Below are 23,018 nucleotides of genomic sequence, written 5' to 3'. Positions count from 1 at the left end.
AGAGTTGGCCAGCTCCCTTAAGACTCCACTCAGACCTCACCGTCCTCGGCCTCTTGCATTGTTCCACAGAAGCTCAGCGTAAGCTCGAGGAACAGCACCTCATCTTTCGATTAGGCACTCTACAGCCCTCTGGACTCAACATAGAGTTCAACAATTTCAGTTCAATATATATAATATGTGATGTAATAAAACTCACTCCGCACTTGGTTTGAGCATAAAGCAAGGCTTTAATCAACTTGTTTCAGAACATGGAGGTCTAGTTGTCCTTCACTAGTTCCTTGTCTTACAAAATGTCCCTGGAAAGTTGGGGCCGACGCTCGAGTATTTATACTCCTTGGATGGCGCCACCAGCTGGCCATCCAGTGTTATTTCATGAGTAGTTTCTCGATGAATGATGAGATTTATAACAATATATATATATTTTCTCTTTTTTTTTAATCCACACTTTCGTCTGGGCTTGTTTCTTCCCTCCCACACGGCAGCTGTCCTTCATACTGCCCGGGCCATTCACACTTTATCCAGAGCCATCCTTTGATCCTTCAATATCTCTTAATGTCTCTTAATGTCTCTCAATCTCTCCTGCTTTCTATCCTATCTCTGACCTTCCCTTCTGTTCTTTCATCCCCTCCCCCTTTTCCCAGCCCCCACTTGCTCTAAAATCTATCCCCTTTCCTGCTTTTTTCCAGTTCTGACGAAGGGTTTTGACCTGAAACGTTAACTCAGTTTCTCTCTCCACGGATGCTGCCTGGCCTGCTGAGTTTTTCCAGCATTTTCTGTTGTTATTTCGGATTTCCAGTATCCGCAGTATTTTGCTACCCCTTAAGATGTTGTTTCCTGGCTCCCAGCTTCGCCTTTGATTTGAAGACGTGATCTTTGTAGCTGAGGGTACGAGCTAATGTTATGCCATGGTATATTGGCTTAGAGTTGTGTGCCAGTCTTCTCCCATACCACCAGACATTACGTTCTCGGTTTGCATCTCTGTTCTTAAGATGAAAAGCACTGATCTGTGTCTTTTCAGGGTTGGCCCGCAGATGATTGGTGGCAGAGTAGTTGGGGGCCATAGAAGGCGCGGTTCACCTGCGAATCCTTCTACAATGCTACACCCAACTTTCCTGATCAATCTGTCCTGCTATCTTTATTTACCACTTCAGTTACCAAGCCCCCATGTAACTGCTTGTCGTGTCACATGTCAACGCTCAACATGTCCAATCAACAACATCACCTTGTATTTATATAGCGCCTTTAACATAGTAAAACGTCCCAAGGCGCTGCACAGGAATATTTTAAGACAAAATAATCTGACACCAAGCCAACTAAGGATAAATTAGGGCAGGTAACCAAAAGCTGGGTCAAAGAGGTAGGTTTTAAAGAGCGTTCTAAAGGAGGAAAGAGAGGTAGAGAGGCAGAGAGGTTTAGGCAGGGAATTCCAGAGCTTAGGGCCGAGGCAACAGAAGGCACGACCACTGATGGTTAAGCGATTATAATCAAAGATGCTCAAGAGGGCAAAATTAGAGGAGCGCAGGTATCTCGGGGGGTTGTGGGGCTGGAGGAGATTACAGAGATAGGAAGGGGCGAGGCCACAGAGGGATTTGAAAACAAGGATGAAAATTTTGAAATCGAGGCATTGCTTAACCGGGAGCCAAAGTAGGTCAGCGAGCACAGGGGTGATGGGCGAACGGGACTTGGTGCGGGTTAGGACACGGGCAGCCGAGTTTCGGATGAGCTCAAGTTAACAATACTGAGCTGAAGACTGGAGAACCTTGGGCTGCAAAGGAGGCGACTGAGAGATGATTATGTAGAAGTATTTAAGAAAGTTAAGGGAATGGAACTAGTAAATCTGGAATAATGGCCCAGAAATTCGGGTCTCCACGGGTGAGTACGCACAGGGTACTCACGTGTAGGCCCAACGAAAGTGCCGGTTTCGTGCATACACTGCGCATGCGCAGGAAACCGGCACTTCCGTTCCCCCGAAAGAAGGGGTTGAGAGGTGGAACGTGTGCGCCGGAGAGGCAGCGCGTGCGCATCGAACTTACGTTTTTGTTTGCAGGTTTCTCCGGGAGGGTAAGCTCCAGCAGTTACACTTTTAAAACGCAGTCGCAAGGCCTGCTTTTAACAAGGTAAGTGGTGAATTAAAAAAAATTAAAAAAAATTTCCACAGGTTTATTATTTTTAAATACTTTAAAGAAAGGGAAGTTTATTTTTAGCCCCGTTAGAAAATGTAATTAATTTTTTCAAAAATTTACATTATTGTTTAAAATAGTTATTTCATGTAATTTATATTTTAAAAATGTGATTAAAAAAAATTATTTGAAGATTCAGTGATGTTTTGGGGCTTATAGTATTTATAGTTTTGACAGCTCTTCCTGTCAAACTTATGAATGAAGCATTCCCTGCTACCATTGGCTCTCCATGGCCCACGTGATCCCAGGGGACGCATCGAACTAACTGCGCCCCTGGGATACACAAGCACAGCACGCCGGCAGTTAGAGCAGGCCCAGGATCGGAATCCCACGCGGGCCCACAGCTCAACGGCCGGCGCGCTAGGTAAGTGCAGGTCGGGGGCTTACACCCGCGGGAAGCCCCCAACCCGAATTTCTGGGCCATTATGTTAAATTAAGCTGAGAATGTAGGACACGGGGTCAGAGGTAATGGGTAAATTTGGAATGTTCTAAGGAAATTCTTATTCACACACAGAGATTGATCAACATATTGAATGATTTTCCAATAGAGCAGTGGAAGCAAAAACCCTGGAATCATTTAAGGGTTTTTCGGGATAGATGAATTAAGATGGGTCAATTGGCCTTCCTCATCTTATGCCAAGACCATTTTTGAGTTGTTAGGTTTTTTTGGGGGGTGGGGGTGGGTGGTTGAGCTTGTGTCAGCTGTCTTGAAGCTTTTGCTCATTTACTACATCTGTATTGTAGGGTGTAATGTGACTAGAAATGGGAACGTGTGAACTGGCATTAAGTACCCCTAACCAACAGTCGCTTGGTCATTTTTTGTCTGGTGCTAAATTGGTAAAAACAGTTGAAATATTTGCCCGACTACCCCATTGTAATAATTGGAGAGGTACCACCAATGCCGCCGCAAGATCCTGCAAATCCATTGGCAGGATAGGCGCACCAATGTCAGTATTCTTGCTCGGTCCAACATCCTCAGCATTGAAGTTTTGACCACGCTCAATCAGTTCAACTCCCAAAACAAGCGCTCTACTCGGAGCTCCGACACAGCAAGAGAGCCCCAGGTGTGTGGAGGAAATGCTTCAAGGACACCTTCAAAGCCTCCTTGAAAAAGTGTAACATCCCCACCGACACCTGGAAATCCCTGGCCCAAGTCCGCACAAAGTGGAGGAGAAGCATCGAGGAAGGCGCCGAACACCTCGAGTCTCTTCGCCGGGAGCAAGCGGAAGCCAAGCGCAGGCAGCGCAAGGAGCGCACGTCAACCCAAGCCCCCCACCCACCCGCCCCTTCAACCACCGTCTGCACCACCTGTGACAGAGACTGCAGGTCCCGCATTGGACTCAGTCACCTGAGAACTCATTTTTAATGTGGAAGCAAGTCATCCTCGGTTCCGAGGGACTGCCTAAGAGAGAGAATAATTGGTCAGAGAGTCAAACACAACTAAAACCCACCCATTAGCACATCGAGCTTGAGGTTCTGCGGGGGTTCGATCAGTCTCTTGCTCTAACTCCAGCCCAACCCCCAGTGAAAGGGTGAACACACCAGAGGGGGTGAGTTGGCTGACCTGCTGGAGTCACAGCCGCAGACTGGTAGAGCCCCTCCAGGGTGACTCAATCTACCTTTAAAACTAGGCTCAGAAATTCGGCAATGTCTTCATAGGCCATTAACTCATCTTCCATCTTCACAGCCACACCCCATATGGTTTTAGCAACCTCCGTCTTGCTCCCATTGCTGAGGTCGATGGAATTCTTTGTTATGGAGTAGATGTTGCTCACCACCAGGATGGCTGTAAAGATTCCTGAAATAACTCTGGTGACGGCGGACAGCAGGGGAATGGATCCGGAAAACAGCTCTTTGATGTTGGCGGTTCCCCGGCTCGCTGCCGTTACCAGAGTGTCTGGGTCAGATGCTGAAAGGCTCCTCGGCTCCCCTCGAACTGGATCTTCTGCATCGGTCTCACTGCACTGAGCTGCGCTGCAGGCTTCGTTGAGGAAGTCTGACATGTCTTCACTAGACTTGTGTCTCCTGATTTCTACCCGCAGGTTATGGCTCCAGGATTTAATGGCACTGTAGACCTCGTTCAGATACTCTGACATGTCTCTACAGAGGTTGTTATATTGTTCTATGATTTCATCAACTCTTTTCTGTCTGTTGGACTGTGATATACTTTCGGCGATGCCCGCTGTAAGATTGGCGGCGGTACCGGTCGCACTTATCCCGGCTCCCACAGCACTGAGACCTAACGAGGTGCCTAGCGTGAAAGGACTTGCCAATATTCCCGAGATGGACAGGAGCCCGCCTGCGACGGCCGCTGAAGACCCTGTGACATTGGCGATGGTGGTGCCCCTGTGATAGTCATCAATGCTGTCTGCAATCTCTTGCAGTTCCTTTACGTGTCCATTAATCTGGTCTCTCCAATCTGGGAACTGCTTCACAAACACGCGGCAATCCTCGGCTCGCTTTTCCAGTTCAGTTTTCAGCTGTTCCCTGTGAAGATTGTAAACTCGTTTAATCTCAAGTCATTTCACAAGTCACACATTTACTGAAACAGCACAAACTGATTTTTTTTTTACCAACCAGGGTCCCGAGAGGACAGAGTGCCCAGTCCAATACAGTAGCAGCCATCTTGGGTAGGTGTGGGGCGGAGGTGAATGAATAGCAATTGAAGAGGGACAATGAATGGCAATAACAGGGAGAAGTAGGTGACCATTGAAGAGGAAAAGAATGACAATTGAATGGGGCAAATAGATGGCAATGTAAGGGGAACAAAAGAATTAGGAGCAGGAATCGGCCATACAACCCCTCGAGCCTGCTCCGCCATTCAATAAGATCATGGCTGACCTTCGACCTCAACTCCACTTTCCCGCCCAATCCACATATCCCTTGATTCGCCTAAAATGGATGGCAATTGAAGGGATCATATTGATGGTAAAAAGGGGAAGTTAGGTTAGTGGGTTAATGACCTGGCTCATCTGTAGCTTTCTCTGTGATCGGGACCTCTTTGCAGTCCTTGTTGACACAGATTGGAACCCTCTAGCTGTGTCAGCTCAGCGATATCACTCTCGCCTCAGAGTTAGAAGTTCGTGGGCACACATTCCACTCCAGAGACTTGAGCTTAAAATCTAGGCCGACACTCCAGTGCAGTACTCAGATGGTTCTGCCCTGTCAGGTGCCGTCCTTCAGATGAGACGTTAAACCGAGACTCCGCCTGCTCTCTCAGGTGGATGTAAAAGATCCCATGGCCACTATTTCGAAGAAGAGCAGGGGAGTTCTCCCCGGTGTCCTGGGTTAATATTTATTCCTCAACCAACATCACTAAAACAGATTATCTGGCCATATCTTTATAATCTATGGCCTAGAAATTGGGTTTTGGCTTAGCCAGGGCTTTAGCGCCGGAAATTAGTGCTGGCGCTAAGTCCCCTGCGCGCGCCAAAAATTCAGTGGCGCCGCGCCCAAACGGCTGCCGGCGCTACTGAAGGGTCTTAGCGCCTGGAAAAGGGCGCTAACTGCCGTTTCGCGCCGCAATTCCGGCGCTGCGGCACCCGATGCGGTGCGGCAGGCTGGGGAAGTGCAGGCCTCCTCCTTCCGTTAAGGAGGAGCTGCCTGCACCCGGCCGCGGCCCGCGCAAATCTGCTTAAAAATGAGCCCGGCACCTCGGACAAGTGCCGGGCTTGCATCTGTTCCGGGGGGGCGTGGGGGAGAGAAGTCCGGGGAGGGAGCTGCGGGCAGGCGGCCGGCGGGAAAGCGGCTGGCCGCCGCGGGGCCTTTAATGCGCCGGCACTAACTGCAGTAAGGCACCTCTGACAAAACGCTGGTTGCGGCTGCCACGGGCGAGGCGGCCGCAACTCAATTTCGGAGTTTGGGTGGGTTACCACGGCAACCGGGACGCTGCGCACACCGATGACGTCATCGGTGCCGGTGCAGCGCTACCAGAGCAACGCCGATTTAGGGCCCCAGGGAATTTCACTACTGGCCATAACTCCGGCGCAAGGCCCTCTAGCGCCTCAAATGAGGCGCTAAGGCTACTGAATTTTCAGCCGTATATATATAAAGCGGTCGATCTGTCTGTCTGTCATTCCGTCTGTCTGTCTGTCTGTCTGTCTGTCTGTCTGTATTGAATAAATTCGAAAGTTATAGAGCGTACCTACACGTGTGTTACATCGAAAGAAAGCTTACGATTCCAGAACCGTCATAAGTGTATTTACGTTTTGGCCAGACAAAAATTGCGCCCGCGGTATCCAAAAAACATTCAACATTCCGCTCATTATCAGCTCATTAGCATCGAGTGAAGTCGAGGTCGCCCAATCGTACGGTCGAGCGACCCGACGGTCGACCAATCGCTGTGTGGCGGGGGCGGGATCCTGGCGCTTGCGGGCGAGCCCTCCTAGAGTCGAGTGACGGGACGATTGACCAATCCTATGCTTCGGTGACCTGACGGTCGACCAATCGGTGCGTGTATGGGCGGGCCTTATCGTTCTGAACCGAGGTGAGTCGCCGCCATCTTGATTCCAAACTTTTCATTTCTTTTTCCCGCTTTCTGCGTGTTTCTTTTCAAATCTACATTTCCAGCAAAAAAAAAAGTCGCTTTTAAGACACAAATTGTTTTTTAAAAAAAGTTAATTAATTTATAAATCTTTTCTGTAACATCTAGAATATTCCTACCTTTAACCATTTTTCCAGGCCTCTAAGCTTGGGCCTCTGTTGCCCAGCCACGCCCGAGCTAGGCACCTCCCGCCGCGCTGAACAAGCGGCTCACGATCTCCGCCATCTTTGTGAAGGCTGGAGGGGGCGGGCCTGAGCCGAGCGTCGCCACCGCCGCCATGTTAGTAAAGGCGGGTGGGGCAGGAGTCAGCGCGCGCGACTTGAGTCCGGCCGGGCCTCACACGATAGGTTGAGCGGCGGCGTCTCTCTCTCTGCTATTAAAGCCGGCTCGGGCGGGGGGGGGGGCTCGGGAGATCGGGCCTCCGGAGATCGGGGAGCGAGCCTCGGGAGATCGGGGTGGGGCGGGGCTCGGGAGATCGGGCCTCGGGAGATCGGCGCTCGGGAGATCAGGGGCGGGGCGCGGGGCTCGGGAGATCGGGCCTCGTGAGATCGGGCCTCGGGAGGGTGGGGCTCAGGACATCGGGGGGCGGGGGGCAGGGCTCGAGGACAACGGGGGGCGGGGCTCAGGGTCATCGGGGGGTGGGGTTCGGGGACTCCCCCCCTCTCCCCCTCCTCCCCCCTCCCCCCTCCCCTTCCCCTCCCCCCTCCCCCTCCCCCTCCCCCATCCCCTCCCCCCCTCCTGCCCCCTCCCCCCCTCGCACCGCCCCTCCTCCCCTCCCTCCCCTCACCCCCTCCCCTCCCCTCCCCCCATCCCTCCCCTCCCCCCTCCTCCCTCCCCTCCCCTCCCTCCTCCCCTTGCCTCCCCTCCCCCCCTTCCCCCTCCCCTTCCCTCCCCCCTCCCCTCCTCCCCTCCCCCCTTCCCCCCCTCTTCCCCCCCTCCCCTTCCCCCCTCTTCCCCTTCCCCCCCTCTTCCCCCCAGTCGCTCTCTTTCTTCCCCCCGTCGCTCTCTCTCTTCCCCCCAGTCGCTCTCTCTCTTCCCCCCAGTCGCTCTCTCTCTCTCTTCCAACAACAACATCCCCTCAAAAGACCCTCGGCACCGCCGGGCACTTCAGCTATATATATATATATATAAAAGGATAGTGCTGTCTGTCTGTCTGTCTGTGTGTATGTCCGCTATACACTCAAAAGTTATAGAGCGTACCTACACATATGTTATATCAAAAGAAAGCTTATAATTAGCAGAGTGTCATAGGCATATTTACTTTTTGGTCAGACAAAAATTGTTCGGACAGTATACAAAAAACCTTCAAAAATCCGCTCATTAGCGGCTGACCAATCCTACCGCTCATTAGCGTTGAGTGACGTGATGGTTGACCAATCCTACAGTATGTGGGCGGGACCTAATCCTGCAGCCTCCCGAAATGTAGCCGCCATTTTTTTCACTGCTTTTATTCAACAGCGAGTGGGGCAGCTGCGGCGGCCCGTCGGAGCGGGAGGTGAGTTGGGGTCACTCGGGCTGGGCCTGACAACTGCTTGGCCTGAGACACAGAGTGGGGGAACGGCAGTGGCCGGTCGTAAACCGCGCGACCTTGTAAACTGCCGTTTTACAAAAAAGCCTTGGCAACGCCGGGCCCCCAGCTAGTATCTGTATAAGTCAGCTGGTACGAGCATCAATGTATAGATCTCCTGAAGGAGAAATTGTAATTGCGGAAGTATGAGCCTGTTAACTCCAGACGTGCGGTTTGGGTGTGAACCATGTGGAGGGTCTACAGCTAGAATTCAGAGGGAGGCCTTTCGGGGGTGGACTTGGATTAAGCTGTCCCACCCCAGCTTGTCTCAGAGCTCAGGGTCAGGGATATTTGCATATCGCAAGCTGGGTGCCCATGTTATTTGCAGTGCCTGACTCAGCTGGTGGGAGGGACATTGCTCAAACTCAGCATTTCCTGCTTTGATTGGTTTCAAAACCAGCCTTTTAAATTTCAAATCCTTCCCGACGGCTGATCACGAAGCTGGCCGACAGGGACACAGATGGAGGAAAATACATCTTGTGCGCTATTTCCCTTGTTTAAGGTGGAGATAGACGGATTTTTGAATAGTAAGGGAGTCAAGGATTATGGGGAGCGGGGATGGAAGTGAAGTTTGAGGCCAAGATCAGATCAGCCATGATCTTATTGAATGGGGGAGCAGGCTCGAGGGGCCGAATGACCGACTCCTGCTCCTACGTCTTATGTCCTTATGTTCTTATGCATAGCGGAATAATACATAGCGCCCACGATGATCGGAATTCGGGATGGGTGGAAAAAGGGTGGGAATTCAGTGAAGCATGGTTCAGGGTCATGCAGACAACCCAGTCCCAGGAGAGATCTCTGATTTCTGCTGAGGTAAGAAAGAACCAACTTGCATTTCTATAGCGCCTTTCACCACTTCAGGACCACAACCTCCCGAAGCGCTTCACATCCAATGAAGTACTTTTGAAGTGTAGTCACTGTTGTAGAATCATAGAATGGTTACAGCACAGAAGGAGGCCATTCAGCCCGTCGAGCCTGTGCCGACTCTCTGCAAGAGCACCTCAGCTAGTCCCACTCCCCCGCCCTTTCCCCGGAGCCCTGCAAAATTTTTTCCTTCAGGTACTTATCCAATTCCCTTTTGAAATCCGTGATTGAATCTGCCTCCACCGCCCTTTCAGGCCGTGCATTCCAGATCCTAACCACTCGCTGCGTAAAAATGATTTTCCTCATGTCGCCTTTGGTTCTTCTGCCAATCACCTTAAATCTGTGTCCTCCTGGTTCTCGACCCTTCCGCCAATGGGAACAGTTTCTCTCTATCTACTGTCTAGACCCCTCGTGATTTTGAACACCTCTATCAAATCCCCTCTCAAGCTTCTATGCTCCAAGGAGGACAACCCCAGCTTCTCCAGTCTATCCGCATAACTGAAGTCCCTCATCCTTGGACCATTCTTGTAAATCTTTTCTGCACCCTTTCTAAGGCCTTCACAGCCTTCCTAAAGTGCGGTGCCCAGAATTGGACACAATACTCCAGTTGAGGCCGAACCAGTGTTTTATAAAGGTTCATCATAACTGCCTTGCTTTTGTACTCAATGCCTCTATTTATGAAGCCCAGGATCCCGTATGCTTTTTTAACCACTTTCTCAACCTGCCCTGCCACCTTCAACGATTTGTGCACATATACCCCCAGGAAGTGGCAGTATTGATAAAAGAAACCATTGTACTCCCTATCTCTGTAATCTCCTCCAGATCCACAACCCACCCCGAGGTATCTGCGCACCTCGAATTCTGCCCTCTTGAGCATCCCTGATTGTAATCACTCCACCATTGGTGGCCGTGCCTTCAGTTGCTGAGGCTATCTGCCCTAATATCTCCTTATCTGGCTCGGTGTCAAATTTATTTTTTCCATAGAAAGTTACAGCATGGAAGGAGGCCATTTCTGCCCATCGTGTCAGCACCAGACAACAAAGAGCTATCCAGCCTAATCCCACTTCCCAGCTCTTGGTCCGTAGCCCTGCAGGTTAGAGCATCCCAAGTGCACATCCAAGTACTTTTTAAATGTGATTAGGGTTCCTGCCTCTACCACCCTTTCAGGCAGTGAGTTCCAGACCCCCACAACCCTCTGGGTGAAGAAATTTCCCCTCAAATCCCCTCTAAACCTTCCACCAATTACTTTAAATCTGTGCTCCCTGGTTTTTGACCCCTCTGCTAAGGGAAATAAGTCCTTTCTATCCACTTTATCTATGCCACTTATAATTTTATACACCTCAATAAGGTCTCCCCTCAGCCTCCTCTGTTCCAAGGAAAACAGACCCAGCCTATCCAGTCTTTCCTCATAGCTAAGATTCTCTACTCCCAGCAACATCCTTGTAAATCTCCTCTGTACCCTCTCTAGTGCAATCACATCTTTCCTGTAATGTGGTGACCAGAACTGCACGCAGTACTCTAGCTGAGGCATAACTAGTGTTTTATACAGTTGAAGCATAACCCCCCTGCTCTTGTATTCTATGCCACGGCTAATAAAGGCAAGCATTCTGTACGCCTTCTTAACCACCTTATCTACCTGGCCTGCTACCTTCAGGGATCTGTGGACATGCACTCCAAGGTCCCTTTGTTCCTCTACACTACTCAGTGTCCTACCATTTAATGTGTATTCCCTTTCCTTGTTAGCTTTCCCCAAATGCATTACCTCACACTTCTCCAGATTGAATTCCATTTGCCACTGTTCTGCCCACCTGACCAATTTATTGATATCTTCCTGCAGTCTACAGCTTCCTTCTTCAGTATCAACCACACAGCTGATTTTAATATCACCTGCAAACTTCTTAATCATACCCCCTATATTCAAGTCTAGATCATTGATATATACCACAAAAAACAAGGGACCTAGTACTGAGCCCTGCGGAACCCCACTGGAAACAACTTTCCAGTCACAAAAACACCCATCAGACATTACCCTCTGCTTCCTGTCTCCAAGCCAGTTATAAATCCAACTTGACACTTTGCCCTGGATCCCATGGGCTTTTAACTTTGTGACCAGTCTGCCATGTGGAACCTTATCAAAAGCCTTGCTAAAGTCCATATACATTACATCAAATGCGCTACCTTCATCTACCCTCCTTGTTACCTCCTCAAAAAATTCAATCAAGTTTGTCAGACACAACCTTCCCTTAACAAATCCATGCTGACTATCCTTGATTAATCCGTGTCTTTCTAAATGAAGATTTATCCTGTCCTTCAGAATTCTTTCCAATAATTTTCCCACCACCGAGGTTAGGCTGACTGGCCTGTAATTACTCGGTCTATCCTTTTCTCCCTTTTTAAACAAGGGTACCACATTAGCAGTCCTCCAGCCCTCCGGCAGCACACCTGAAGCCAGAGAGGATTGAAAAATGATGGTCACGGCCTCTGCTATTTCCTCTTTTGCTTCGCTTAACAGCCTGGGATACATTTCATCCGGGCCTGGGAATTTATCCACTTTTAAAGCTGCTAAATCCCTTAATACTTCCTCTCTCACTGTTTATTTCATCTAATATTTCACACTCCTCCCCGATAGCAATGTCTGCTTCGCCCCTCTCCTTTGTGAAAACAGACACAAAGTATTCATTAAGAACCCTACCGACGTCTCCCGCCTCCACACACAGATTACCCTCATGATCTCTAATGGGCCCTACCCTTCCTTTAGTTATCCTCTTACTCTTAATATATTCATAAAACATCTTTGGGTTTTCCTTGATTTTACTTGCCAAGAATTTTTCATGCTCTCTCTTTGCTTTCCTAATATCCTTTTTAATTGCACCCCTGCACTTCCTGCACTCTAAAGATTCTGGAGTATTTAGCCCTCGGTATCTGTCATACGCCTCCCTTCTTTTCTTTATCCTACCCTGTATGTCCCTAGACATCCAGGGGGCTCTAGATTTGTTAGTCCCACCTTTTTTCTTTAAGGGCACATATTTGGTCTGAACCCTCCGGATCTCCTCCTTGAATGCCTCCCACTGCTCTGACACTGATTTACCTTCAAGTAGCTGTTTCCAGTCCACTATGGCTAAATCCCCTCTGAGCTTAGCAAAATTTGCTTTTCCCCAATTTAGAATTTTTATCCCTGGTCTATCCTTGTCCTTTTCCATAACTACCTTAAATCTAAGAGAATTATGGTCACTAGCACCAAAATGTTCCCCCACTGATACGCCTTCTACCTGCCCAGCTTCATTCCCTAAAACTAAGTCCAGAACCGCCCCCTCCCTTGTTGGGCTTGCTACATACTGGCTAAAAAAGTTCTCCTGGATGCATTTTCATATTTCATACAGGAATTCAACACATATGGTTACAAACCAGACTCCCGCCATGATGTTTTTCAATAGAAGACTAAGATGCCGGCTGGATTTGATCAAGCCAAACATCAGAAGGGACGTAGAGAACCGGCAATTTCAAGGCATGAATGAAAGGCCAACTAGAACCTTCCAGATAGGTCAAGAAGTTTTGGCCCGGGACTACCGTACCGAGAAATGGCAGCCTGGAACTATTTGCACATGACTAGGACCGCTGATGTATACCGTGGACATTAGAGAAAGCATAATAAGGCGCCATGCTGACCAGATCATAGATTCATCCGAAAAGGGACAACCTACACCACAACTCTATACACCTGATGATGAAGCAGAGATACCCATAGTCTCTACCTCCGATCCGGTGATGCTAGAACCAGATGAACCAGACACTGTCATTCCAGCCGAATCGACCTTGCCAAAAGAACCTACTACACCACCGAAAACTACTACACCACCGAGGCGTTATCCGGACCGAGTCAGGAAGCCTCCAGAGAGACTGACTTATAATTGATTAACTGCAGCAATATGTAGATTATTGTTCTTGTAAACATGTTAAATAACAATTACTTAAAATGTTATGTACTGGTTGTCTAAAAGGGGAGGAATTGTGGTGTATGTGCCTTTAAGAGCCCCTGTGTACTGTAATGCCGGTAATGGCCACTCGGGCTATATAAGCCTGTATCGTGTTTTGTATCTTTTAGTTCACCTCCAGACTTTGTCCAGTAAACACATGTAAACCAACTCCTGCATTCCGTGTCTTCATTAACACATGGATACAACAAATACCTTGCTGCCAATCCCATGTGCCTTAACTTTACACACTAATCTCTTATGCGGGTCCTTATCAAAAGCCTTCTGAAAGTCCAAATACACCACATCCACTGGTTCTCCCTTATCTATTTTACCAGTTACATCCTCAAAAAATTCCAGTAGATTAGTCAAGCACGATTTACCTTTTGTAAATCCATGTTGACTTTGTCCGATCCTGTCACTGTTTTCCAAGTGCTCTGCTATTACATCTTTTATAATGGACTCTAGCATTTTCCCTACTACCGATGTCAGGCTTACCGGTCTATAATTCCCCATTTTCTCTCTACCAACTTTTTTGAATAGTGGGGTAACATTAGCTACCCTCCAATCCATGGGTACTGTTCCAGATTCCATCGAATGTTGGAAGATGATCAGCAATGCATCTGCTATTTCTAGGGCCACTTCCTTAAGTACCCTAGGATGTAGATTATCAGGCCCTGGGGATTTATCAGCCTTCAATCCCATCAATTTCCCTAACACCATTTCCCTACAAATACTGATTTCTTTCAGTTCCTCCCTTTCATCAGACCCTATGTTCCCCGACATCTCTGGGAGGTTATTTGTGTCCTCCTTTGTGAAGACAGAACCAAAATATGTATTTAAATGGTCCGCCATTTCTTTGTTCCCCATTATAAATTCCCCTGATTCTGACTGCAAGGGACCTACGCTTGACTTCACCAATCTTTTTCTCTTCACATATCTATAAAAGCTTTTACAGTCAGTTTTTATGTTCTCTGCAAGCTTACTCTCATATTCTATTTTCCCTTTCTTAATTAATCCCTTTGTCCTCCTGGCACGAAGATTAGCAGGCCTCGAATAATATAATTGGAGGCCTGTTTTTTACAAGAAAGCAGTTAGTTCATCGAGGGGAGTTCATCAAGGAAATCATCAAGGAGCAGTTCAAGCAGTTCTCTCTCTCTACAGAGTTCAGCAGTCAGTTCAGAAAAGCAGTTCTCTCTCTCTGGAAGCAACAGGAGTGCTCTCTTTCTGGAAGCACCAGTTTTCTACAGAAGTTCTCAACAGTGTCAGCGATCCAGAACATCACCAGACATGCAGTTGAAGTCCTCTACCGTGTCCGGGGTACAGCAGGCACCAACCAACACATCCAGCGAACCCCGAAACCGCGAACCAGCTCAACTGTCAAGGATTCATTTGGTAAGCATTATCCCTGGTCCTCTGGAGCCCAACTTAGCTAGTGAAGTGGGATTGGGAGGGGTGAATTATTCTGTCTATTGTTATTTTCCCTCGTATATTCCAAAGTGCTCCCCCAATTTAGAGTGTTAAGATTATTGTGTTGTGTATTTTCTTTCTCAAATAAAGATCAAAGTTCTTTCACCAAAATTCAGTTGTCTGCTGCAATTTCATTACAGCCTCCAAATAAGTCCCAGGTCTAGAACCAAGGGAGTGGGAGCGATTCGAACCACTCATAAGTCAGAGGCAAAGCTGACCCCAAACACCACCCCCTACATTTTGTAGGGATTCCATTATCTTTCCTACCACCAATGTTAAGATGACTGGTCTATAGTTCCCTGAACATGTTCTATCTTCTTAAAATATAGATATTTCTCTAGCTATCCTATTGGAAGAGGGGTAGGGGGTGGGGGTTGTGAGAAAGTAGCCAAAGATGTGGATTAAACTTGCCATGCTCCTGTTCCAAACTATCACTAAGAACCTTTCAAGACTACCCAAAGTCACACCACATACAAATAAAATTAAATGGATTTATTATGGAGCTCTTCACATACTTGACTTATGAAGCAAGGTTGAGCAGGCTGGGCCTATAATCATTGGAGTTTAGAAGAATGAGAGGTGATCTTATTGAAACATATAAGATTCTGAGGGGGCTCGACAGGGTAGATGCTGGGAGGGTGTTTCCCCTCGTGGGGGGATCTAGAACGAGGGGGCATAGTTTCAGAATAAGGGGTCGCCCATTTAAAACGGAGATGAGGAGGAATTTCTTCTCTCAGAGGGTAGTGAATCTGTGGAATTCTTTGCCCCAGAGAGCTGTGGAGGCTGGGTCATTGAATATATTTAAGGTGGATTTTTGAACAATAAGAGAGTGATGGGTTATGGGGAGCGGGCAGGGAAATGGAGCGGAGCCCAAGATCAGATCAGCCATGATCTCATTAAATGGCAGAGCAGGCTCGAGGGGCCGAATGGCCTCCTCCTGCTCCTATTTCTTATGTTCTTATACCACTATCTTCCCCCTTGCTTCCCGACACCTCAACAACAGGTTTGTGAGGCAACAGCACGTTCAACGACTGAGGGAGAAGAAAGGGAGGGTGAGCCCTCGATACGTTGACTTCTGCTCCAGTGGGGCTGGCCAACTTGCTGTCCTCTCCCAGTGATTGCAGGTAGCCTTAACCTGTAAGCAGAGCACATTGGTAAATAGGTTAGCAGGTAACTGAGCAAAGGAAACAGGTGCCTGTGTCCCGAGCACATCCCTCCCTGACCCATCCGTTTGCATTTAAATGGAAGATTGGCGGAGGTGCTCGATTCCAATCACTTCCAAACATTTCCCGCAAGCCCTAAGAATGGGTTACTGAGAGGATTAATATTGTGATTGCAATCCAAACCATATTTAGCAGTACGGTCGGATAATGTGAGCAATATTCTGATGATTGTTGATTTTGACACCAACCACCAAACTGGCAATCGAGGTGTTACAATGACTTCAGGCACTGTTGTTTTAATGGAAATATCACGGATGCTCCAGTCTCCATGGGTACTGGATGGTATTTGGTCTGCCATCTTGCTTCTGTTTATCTTTGTTTTTAAATGAATATGTTCCTGTAAATGAACCTGTCGACAGTGATATGATAGTTTCTGTCATTAGAGCGATAAAAGTCTTTCCACATATTCGGTAAGCAATTACAATGATTGACTTTAGGCTAACACAGATATAGCAGAGAATAAAGCTAGGCATCACTTTGTAGAAGACCTCAATTATTGTCAAACCATTTACACGAATAAAGGTGTTGGGGTAAAAATTGAGCTGTATCGTTATGTGATCATGGGGACACCATCACCTTCAGGTTATCCACCAAGTCACACACCATTGTGAGGTGGACACATGTTGCAGTTCCTTCATTCTCTCTGGGTTAATGAGGGGAACACAATATCTGTCCAGTCAGGATGGTGTGTGACTCGATCGGGAATTACGTACCTGACACCGTTGTGGAAGCAGCATCAGCACAAAGAATGCAGCAGAGAGAGAGAAAGTTCCCACTTTCTAAGGAAAACCAGGAATGGGCAATAAATGCGGCATTGTCGGCGTTCCCCACATCCCAAGAACAAATTAAAGAAAGCATAACATAACCATACCACAGGCTGATGTGTTACACTCCTCAGTTCTGATCATTGTACTATAATCCTCGTGATCCTGACCAACGGATCCACCACAGACCCAATTCACGTATGGACCGGGATCAAGCAAGGCTGTGTCATCGCACCAACGCTCTTCTCGATCTTCCTGGCTGCAATGCTCCAGCTCACCCTCAGTAAGCTCCCCGCTGGAGTGGAGCTAATTTACAGAACAAACTGTTCAACCTCCGTTGCCTCCAGTCCAGATCCAAGGTCGTCCCATCCTCTGTTGTCGAATTACAATATGTAGATGACGCTTGCGGCTGCGCACACTCTGAGGTCGAACTCCAAACCATCGTTAACACCTTCACCGAAGCATACGAGAGCATGGGCCTTACACTAAACATCCATAAGACAAAGGTCCTCTACCAACCTGCCCCCGCCACTCAGTATTGCCCCCCGATTATCAAAATGTACGACAAGGTCTTGGACAACGTGGACCACTTTCCATACCTTAGGAGCCTACTGTCAACAAGGGCAGACGTCGATGACGAAGTCCAACACCGTCTTCAGTGTGCCAGTGCAGCCTTTGGTCGCCTGAGGAAGAGAGTGTTTGAAGACCAGGACCTCAAACCTGGCACCAAGCTCATGGTCTACAGAGCAGCAGTGATACCCACCCTCCTGTATGCCTCAGAGACATGGACCATGTACAGCAGGCACCTCAAAGCACTGGAGAGGTACCACCAACGCTGCCTCCACAAGATCCTGCAAATCCATTGGCAGGATAGGCGCACCATCATCAGTGTTCTCGCTCAGGCCAACATCCCCAGCATCGAAGCTTTGGCCACGCTCGATCAGCTCCGATGGACGGTCACATCGTCCGCATGCCCGATACGAGACTCCCAAAACAAGCGCTCTACTCGGAGCTCCGACATGGCAGGAAAGCCCCAGGTGGGCAGAGAAAACGCTTCAAAGACACCCTCAAAGCCTCCTTGAAAAAGTGTAACATCTCCACCGACACCTGGGAATCCCTGGCCCAAGACCGCACAAAGTGGAGGAGAAGCATCCGGGAAGGTGCCGAACAGCTCGAGTCTCTTCACCAGGAGCAAGTGGAAGCCAAGTGCAAACAGCGGAAGGAGCGCACGTCAACCCAAGCACCCCAGCCACCCGCCCCTTCAACCACCGTCTGCCCCACCTGTGACAGAGACTGTAGGTCCCACATTGGACTCATCAGTCACCTGAGAACTCATTTTTAGTGTGGAAGCAAGTCATCCTCGGTTCCGAGGGACTGCCCAAGAAGAGGAGAGAAGCTACAATCCTCATGTTACACCCCAACAGCTCAGACAATGGTACATAGCATGCAGATACCACTGATTACTGTGTTACTGCCCCTCAGCCCAGCTATTAGGTTCATATATCAGGAGGAAGAGGGCACGATACAAACTCATGGGCCTACATTTTACTCTCCAATGGCGTGACCCACATTGGGTGTTCTTGATATTATGATCTTGCGTGCCACATGCTTTCTCCTATCTTTTTGGAAAGCAGATTAAAAAGTACACTCGTGAAATGAGGCCAGTTATGAACTGGTTTATTTTACAAGAAATTTCCAAATGAACACAATAAAGTTTTCAAAGGTGAGATTCAATCAATTCCCAACTGCTCTCCATATCATAAAACAAATATGCAATCCTACCCTTATTACAGGGTAATCATAGAATCATAGAAATTTACGGCACGGAAGGAGGCCATTCGGCCCATCGTGTCTGTGCCGGCCGACAAAGAGCTATCCAGCCTAATCCCACTTTCCAGCTCTTGGTCCGTAGCCCTGCAGGTTACGGCACTTCAAGTGCATATCCAAGCACTGTTTAAATGTGATGAGGGTCTCTGCCTCGACCACCCTTTCAGGCAGTGAGTTCCAGACCCCCACCACCCTCTGGGTGAAAAAAGTTCTCCTCAACTCCCCTCTAAACCTTCTACCAATTACTTTAAATCTATGCCCCCCCTGGTTATTGACCCCTCTGCTAAGGGAAATAGGTCCTTCCTATCCACTCTATCTGGGCCCCTCATAATTTTATACACCTCAGTCAAGTCTCCCCTCAGCCTCCTCTGTTCCAAAGAAAACAACCCCAGCCTATCGAATCTCTCCTCATAGCTTAAATTCTCCAGTCCAAGGCCCCTCTGTTCCTCTACACTTCTCAGTGTCCTACCATTTATTGGGTATTCCCTTGCCTTGTTAGCCCTCCCCAAATGCATTACCTCACACTTCTCCGGACTGAATTCCATTTGCCACTGTTCTGCCCACCTGACCGGTCCATTGATATCTTCCTGCAGTCTGCAACTTTCTTCTTCATTATCAACCACACGGCCAATTTTTGTATCATCTGCAAACTTCTTAATCATACTACCTACATTCTAGTCCAAATCATTGACATATACCACAAAAAGCAAAGGACCCAGTACTGAGTCCTGCGGAACCCCATGGAAACAGCCTTCCAGTCACAAAAACACCCTTCGACCATTACCCTTTGTTTCCTGCCACTGAGACAATTTTGCATCCAACTTGACACTTTGTCCTGGATCCCATGGGTTTTAACTTTGTGACCAGTCTGCCGTGTGGAACCTTATCAAAAGCCTTGCTAAAATCCAGATACACTACATTAAACGCACTACCCTCATCGACCCTCCTTGTTACCTCCTCAAAAAATTCAATCAAGTTAGTCAGACACGACCTGCCCTTAACAAATCCATGCTGACTGTCCCTGATTAATCCGTGCATTTCTAAATGTAGATTTATACTGTCCCTCAGAATTTTTTCCAATAATTTTCCCACCACCGAGGTTAGGCTGACTGGCCTGTAATCACTCGGTCCATCCCTTTCTCCCTTTTTAAGCAATGGTACAATGTTAGCAATCCTCTGGCACCACACCTGTAGCCAGAGAGGTTTGGAAAGTGATGGTCAGAGCCTTTGCTATTTCCTCCATTGCTTCTCTTAACAGCCTGGGATACATTTCATCCACGCCTGCCGACTTATCTACTTTCAAAGATGCTAAACCCCTTAATACTTCCTCTCTCACTATGTTTATCCCATCTAATATTTAACACTCTTCCTCATTACCTACAATGTCTACATCATCCCTCTCTTTTGTGAAGACAGATGCAAAGTATTCGTTAAGAACCATACCCACATCTTCCACCTCCACACACAGATTACCTTTTTGGTCTCCAATAGGCCCTACTCTTTCCTTAGTTATCCTCTTGCTCCTTATGTATTTATAAAACATTTTTGGGTTTTCCTCGATTTTATTTGCCAATATTTTTTCATGCCCTCTCTTTGCTTTCCTAATTTCCTTTTTAATTTCCCCCCTGCGCTTTCTATACTCCTCTCGGCTTTCTGTAGTATTGAGCTCTCAGTATCTGACAAAAGCTTCCTTTATCCTACCCTGTATGCCCCTTGACATCATAACATAAGAACATAAGAAATAGGAGCAGGAGTCGGCCATTTGGCCCTTTGAGCCTGCTCCGCCATTCAGTAAGATCATGGCTGATCTTCTACCTCATCTCCACCTTCCTGCACTATCCCCATATCCCTTGATCCCTTAATATTCAAAAATCTATCGATCTCTGTCTTGAATATACTCAACGACTGAGCCTCCACAGCCCTCTGGGGTAGAGAATTCCAAAGATGCACCACCCTCTGAGTGAAGAAATTTCTCCTCATCTCAGTCCTAAATGGCCGACTCCTTATTCTGAGACTGTGACCCCTGGTTCTAGACTCCCCAGCCAGGGGAAACATCCTCCCTGCATCTACCCTGTCAAGCCCTGTAAGAATTTTGTATGTTTAAATGAGATCACCTCTCATTCTTCTAAACTCTAGAGAATATAGGCCTAGTCTACTCAATCTCTCCTCATAGGACAATCCCCCCACCCCAGGAACCAGTCTGGTGAACCTTCGTTGCACTCCCTCTATGGCAAGTATATCCTTCCTTAGGTAAGGAGACCAAAACTTTACACAATACTCCAGGTGTGGTCTCACCAGGGCCCTATATAATTGCAGTAAGACATCTTTACTCTTATTCTCAAATCCTCTTGTAATAAAGGCCAACACACCATTTGCTTTCCTAATTGCTTGCTGTACCTGCATGTTAACTTTCAGTGATTCGTGTACAAGGACACCCAGGTCCCTCTGAACACCAACATTTCCCAATCTCTCACCATTTAAAAAATACTCTGCTTTTCAATTTTTCCTACCAAAGTGGATAACTTCACATTTCTCCACATCATATTCCAATTGCCATGTTCTTGCCCACTCACTTAGCCTGTCTCTATCCCCTTGAAGTCTCCTTGCATCCTCCTCACAACTTACATTCCCACCCAGCTTTGTATCATCAGCAAACTTGGATATATTAGTTGGTCCCCTCATCCAAATCATTGATGTAGATTGTGAATAGTTGAGGCCCAAGCACTGATCCTTGTGGTACCCCACTAGTTATAGCCTGCCATCCTGAAAATAAACTTGCTGGAGTTTAGAAGAATGAGAGGGGATCTCATTGAAACTTATAAAATTCTGACAGGACTGGACAGACTAGATGCAGGAAGGATGTTCCCGATGGTCAGTGAGTCCAGAACCAGGGGTCACAGTCTAAGGATAAGGGGTAGGCCATTTAGGACAGAAATGAGGAGGAATTTCTTCGCCCAGAGAGTGGTGAACCTGTGGAATTCTCTGCCACAGAAGGCAGTAGAGGTCAATTCACTAAATATATTCAAGAAGGAGTTGGATATATTTCTTAAGGCTAAAGGGATCAAGGGGTATGGGGAGAAAGCAGGGACAGGGTACTGAATTTGGATGATCAGCCATGATTGCATTGAATGGCGGAGCAGGCTCGAGGGGCCGAATGGCCTACTCCTGCTCCTATCTTCTATGTTTCTATGTTTCTATTTATTCCTACTCTCTGTTTTCTGCCCGTTAACCAATCCTCAATCCATGCTACTATATCACCCACAATCCCATGAGCCCTAATTTTGTTTAATAACCTCTTGTGTGGCACCTTATCAAATGCCTTCTGAAAATCCAAATACACCACATCCACTGGTTCCCCCTTATCTATTCTGCTAGTTACAACCTCAAAAAACTCTTACCAGATTTGTCAAACACAATTTCCCTTTCATAAGTCCATGTTGACTCTGCCCAATCCTATTATTATTTTCATGCAGGGGGCTCTAGATTTGGGAGTCCCACCCTTTTTCTTTAAGGGAACATACTTGCTCTGAACCCTCACTATCTCCTCTTTGAACACCTCCCACTGCTCTGACACTAATTTACCTCACAGTAGCTGTTTCCAGTCCACTTTTGCTAAATCACATCTCGGCTTAGTAAAATTGGGAACTTTTATTCCTGGTCTATCTTTGTCCTTTTCCATAACTACCTTAAATCTAACTGAACTATGATCACTACCCCCAAAATGCTCTCCCACTGATACCCTTTCCACCTGCCCAGCTTCATTCCCTGAAACTAGGTCCAGAACCGCCCCCTCCCTTGTTGGGCTTGCTACGTACTGGCTAAACAAGTTCTCCTGAATGCATTTTAAGAATTCTGCAACCTCTATACCTTTTACACTGATTCTAGCCCAGTTAATATTAGGATAGTTGAAATCCCCTACTATTACTGCCCTATTGTTTTTGCACTTCTCAGAAATTTGCCGACATATTTGCTCTTCTATCTCCCTCTGACTGTTCGGGGGTCTATAGTACACTCCCAGCAGTGGGCCCCTTTTTTATTCTTCAGGTCAACCCATAGGCCCTCATTGGATGATCCTTCTAACATATCATCCCTCCTCACAGCTGTAATTGTTCCTTTAACCAATATTGCGACCCCCTCCTTTTTTAACCCCCTCGCTATCTCATCTGAAAACCCTGCAACCAGGAATGTTGAGCTGCCATTCCTGCCCTTCTTTCAGCCATGTCTCAGTAATAGCTACAATATCATACTCCAACGTGTTTATCTGTGCCCTCAGCTCATCTACTTTATTCACTAGACTCCTTGCATTGAAGTACATACCATTAAGCACTGCCAAACTCCATTGTTGTCTATTTTCCAGCGCCAGTAGTGCTTCTCTGCCATGCTTTAGTGCCTCGGCGGGGATTCCATCTGCTCCTGAGGCCTTGTTGTTCTTCAGTTGTCGGATGGCCTTTTCAACCTCATGCCGGGCTGGGGTTGTGCTGAGATGGTGGCGGGCAGCATGCTGTGGGATGGAGTTGAGGGCACTCATGTCGAAGACAGAGTCGCGGTTAAGGAGATCTTCGAAGTGCTCCTTCCAGCGCGCACTGACTGCCTCTCTGTCCTTGATGAG

General features: G+C 47.6%; 1 protein-coding gene across 1 annotated transcript; it reads right to left on the bottom strand.

Annotated features, from left to right (window-relative positions):
• Window positions 1-3,489: 3,489 nt before the first annotated feature.
• LOC147123846 (apolipoprotein L3-like) lies at window positions 3,490-22,789 on the bottom strand. The gene is made up of 2 exons (XM_085967465.1): window positions 22,727-22,789; window positions 3,490-4,693 (listed from the first exon to the last, which is right to left on the bottom strand). The coding sequence occupies exons 1-2, from the start codon at window positions 22,787-22,789 to the stop codon at window positions 3,791-3,793; spliced, it is 966 nt and encodes a 321-aa protein (XP_085823591.1). The 3' UTR covers window positions 3,490-3,790.
• Between the last annotated feature and the right edge of the window lie 229 nt (window positions 22,790-23,018).

This window comes from Somniosus microcephalus, chromosome 2, assembly GCF_052327205.1.
Source record: "Somniosus microcephalus isolate GS21.2 chromosome 2, FLI_Smic_1.0, whole genome shotgun sequence".
Lineage (NCBI taxonomy): Eukaryota > Metazoa > Chordata > Chondrichthyes > Squaliformes > Somniosidae > Somniosus > Somniosus microcephalus.
The sequence above is the reverse complement of the archived record's forward strand: the minus strand, read 5'-3'. Positions and strand labels throughout refer to the sequence as shown.

What these genes read in the sequence shown, in the direction of transcription:
- LOC147123846 (XM_085967465.1), bottom strand. Translation starts at nt 22,789, where the DNA reads ATGGCAGAGAAGCACTACTGGCGCTGGAAAATAGACAACAATGGAGTT. An exon ending in GAGTTTGGCAGTGCTTAATG is followed by an intron (nt 4,694 to 22,726) that starts GTATGTACTTCA and finishes AAATGACTTGAG; the next exon opens with ATTAAACGAGTTTACAATCT.